Source organism: Pezoporus wallicus, unplaced genomic scaffold (assembly GCF_028554395.1).
Source record: "Pezoporus wallicus isolate ANWC-B61680 ecotype Strahan unplaced genomic scaffold, APGP_CSIRO_Pwel_v1 contig_9966, whole genome shotgun sequence".
NCBI lineage: Eukaryota > Metazoa > Chordata > Aves > Psittaciformes > Psittacidae > Pezoporus > Pezoporus wallicus.
Genome location: NW_026638904.1, coordinates 92 through 2729, shown reverse-complemented (window position 1 = coordinate 2729; position 2638 = coordinate 92). Strand labels below are relative to the sequence as shown.

General features: G+C 58.5%; 1 protein-coding gene across 1 annotated transcript; it reads left to right on the top strand.

Moving 5' to 3' along the window:
* The first annotated feature begins 1668 nt into the window (after positions 1-1668).
* LOC130601234 (biogenesis of lysosome-related organelles complex 1 subunit 3-like) lies at positions 1669-2112 on the top strand. Its single transcript, XM_057413144.1, has one exon. It carries the CDS (start codon positions 1669-1671, stop codon positions 2110-2112), a length of 444 nt encoding a protein of 147 aa, XP_057269127.1.
* The last annotated feature ends 526 nt before the right edge of the window (positions 2113-2638 follow it).

The following is a 2638-nucleotide window of genomic DNA, read 5'->3' as shown; positions in this document are numbered from 1 at the left end:
GGTCTCTATGGGTCTCTGGGGGGTCTCTATGGGTCTCTGTGGGGTCTCTCTGGTCTCTATGGGGTCTCTATGGATCTCTATGGGGTCTCTGTGGGTCTCTATGGATCTCTATGGGGTCTCTGTGGATCTCTATGGGGTCTCTATGAGGTCTCTATGGGGTCTCTATGGGGTCTCTATGGATCTCTAGGGGCCTCTATGGGGTCTCTATGGGTCTCTGTGGGGTCTCTCTGGGTCTCTATGGATCTCTATGAGGTCTCTATGGGGTCTCTGTGGATCTCTATGGGGTCTGTGTGGATCTCTGTGGATCTCTATGGGTCTCTATGGGTCTCTGTGGGGTCTATGGGTCTCTGTGGGGTCTCTGTGGGGTCTCTATGGGGTCTCTGTGGGTCTCTATGGGGTCTCTATGGATCTCTATGGATCTTATGGATCTCTATGGGTCTCTCTGGTCTCTATGGTCTCTGTGGGGTCTCTATGGGGTGTCTATGGGTCTCTGTGGGGTCTCTATGGATCTCTGTGGGTCTCTATGGGGTCTCTATGGATCTCTATGAGATCTCTATGGATCTCTATGGGTCTGTATGGGTCTGTATGGATCTCTATGGGTCTCTATGGGGTTTCTATGGATCTCTATGGATCTCTATGGGTTTCTATGGATCTCTATGGGGTCTCTATGGATCTCTATGAGATCTCTATGGATCTCTATGGGGTCTCTATGGATCTCTATGGATCTCTATGGGTCTCTATGGGGTTTCTATGGATCTCTATGGGTCTCTATGGGTCTCTATGGGGTTTCTATGGATCTCTATGGGTCTCTATGGGTCTCTATGGGGTCTCTATGGATCTCTATGGGGTTTCTATGGATCTCTATGGGGTCTCTATGGGTCTCTATGGGGTTTCTATGGATCTCTATGGGTCTCTATGGGGTCTCTATGGGTCTCTATGGGTCTCTATGGGGTCTCTATGGATCTCTATGAGATCTCTATGGATCTCTATGGGTCTGTATGGGTCTGTATGGATCTCTATGGGTCTCTATGGGGTTTCTATGGATCTCTATGGGTCTCTATGGGTCTCTATGGGGTCTCTATGGATCTCTATGGGGTTTCTATGGATCTCTATGGGGTCTCTATGGGTCTCTATGTCCCTATGGATCTCTATGGGGTCTCTATGGGTCTCTATGGGGTCTCTATGGGTCTCTATGGGGTCTCTATGAGGTCTCTATGGGTCTCTATGGGTCTCTATGGCTCCCTATGGGTCTCTATGGGGTCTCTATGGGTCTCTATGGGTCTCTATGGGGTCTCTATGAGGTCTCTATGGGTCTCTATGGGTCTCTATGGGTCTCTATGGGGTTTCTATGGATCTCTATGGGTCTCTATGGGTCTCTATGGGTCTCTATGGGGTCTCTATGGATCTCTATGGGGTCTCTATGAGGTCTCTATGGGTCTCTATGGGTCTCTATGGGTCTCTATGGGGTTTCTATGGATCTCTATGGGTCTCTATGGGTCTCTATGGGTCTCTATGGGTCTCTATGGGTCTCTATGGGTCTCTATGTGTCTCTATGGGTCTCTATGGGGTCTCTATGGATCTCTATGAGGTCTCTATGGATCTCTATGGGTCTCTCTCTCTCTCCCTGCTCTCCACGGTCTCTCTCTCTCTCTCCCCTCCCCCCAGGCCATGTCCCAGCGCCCCCCCCCGGGGCTGGTCCCGGGCGAAGCCTCCGAGAGCGACTCCGAGGCGGAGCCTGCGGCGGGGGGCGGGGCCGGCTCCAAGCTCCCGGGCGAGGCCTCGGAGTCCGACGAGGAGGAGACGACGGCGACGGCGACCGCGCCCCCTGGCGGCGGGGCGGACCCTTCGCTGCTGCAGCTGCGCCTGCGCGCTGGGGCGCGACGCTTGGGGGGGGCGGTGGCGCGGGCGGCTCGGGGCGGGTTCGGGCGGGCGGGGCGTGGCGCTGGCGCGCTGGGGGCGGGGCTGGCGCAGGCGCAGTTGCGCGCGGCCGCCGCCGCTCACTCCCTGCGCGCCGCCAGAGGGGACCTGCGCGCCCTGGCGGCCGCTCTGGGCATCGTGAGCGCGTGCACGCTGCTGCCTGACGTGCGCGACCCCGCGGCCGACCGGCGGTGAAGAGGTTATGGGGCTGCAATACCCCGTGCTGCCGGCAGGGGGAGCTGTGGGTAATGGAGCTGCAATACCCCGTGCTGCCGGCAGGGGGGGCTGTGGGTAACGGAGCTGCAATACCCGGGGCTGCCGGCAGGGGGAGCTGTGGGTAACGGAGCTGCAATACCCCGTGCTGCCGGCAGGGGGAGCTGTGGGTAATGGGGCTGCAATACCCCGTGCTGCCGGCAGGGGGAGCTGTGGTTAATGGGGCTGCAATACCCCGTGCTGCCGGCAGGAGGAGCTGTGGGTATTGAGGCTGCAATACCCCGTGCTGCCGGCAGGGGGAGCTGTGGGTAATGGGGCTGCAATACCCGGGGCTGCCGGCAGGGGGAGCTGTGGGTATTGAGGCTGCAATACCCCGTGCTGCCGGCAGGGGGGGCTGTGGGTATTGAGGCTGCAATACCCCGTGCTGCCGGCAGGGGGGGTGAATGGAGCTGTGGGGCTGCCGGCAATGGGGTAACGGAGCTGCAATACCCGGGGCTGCCGGCAGGGG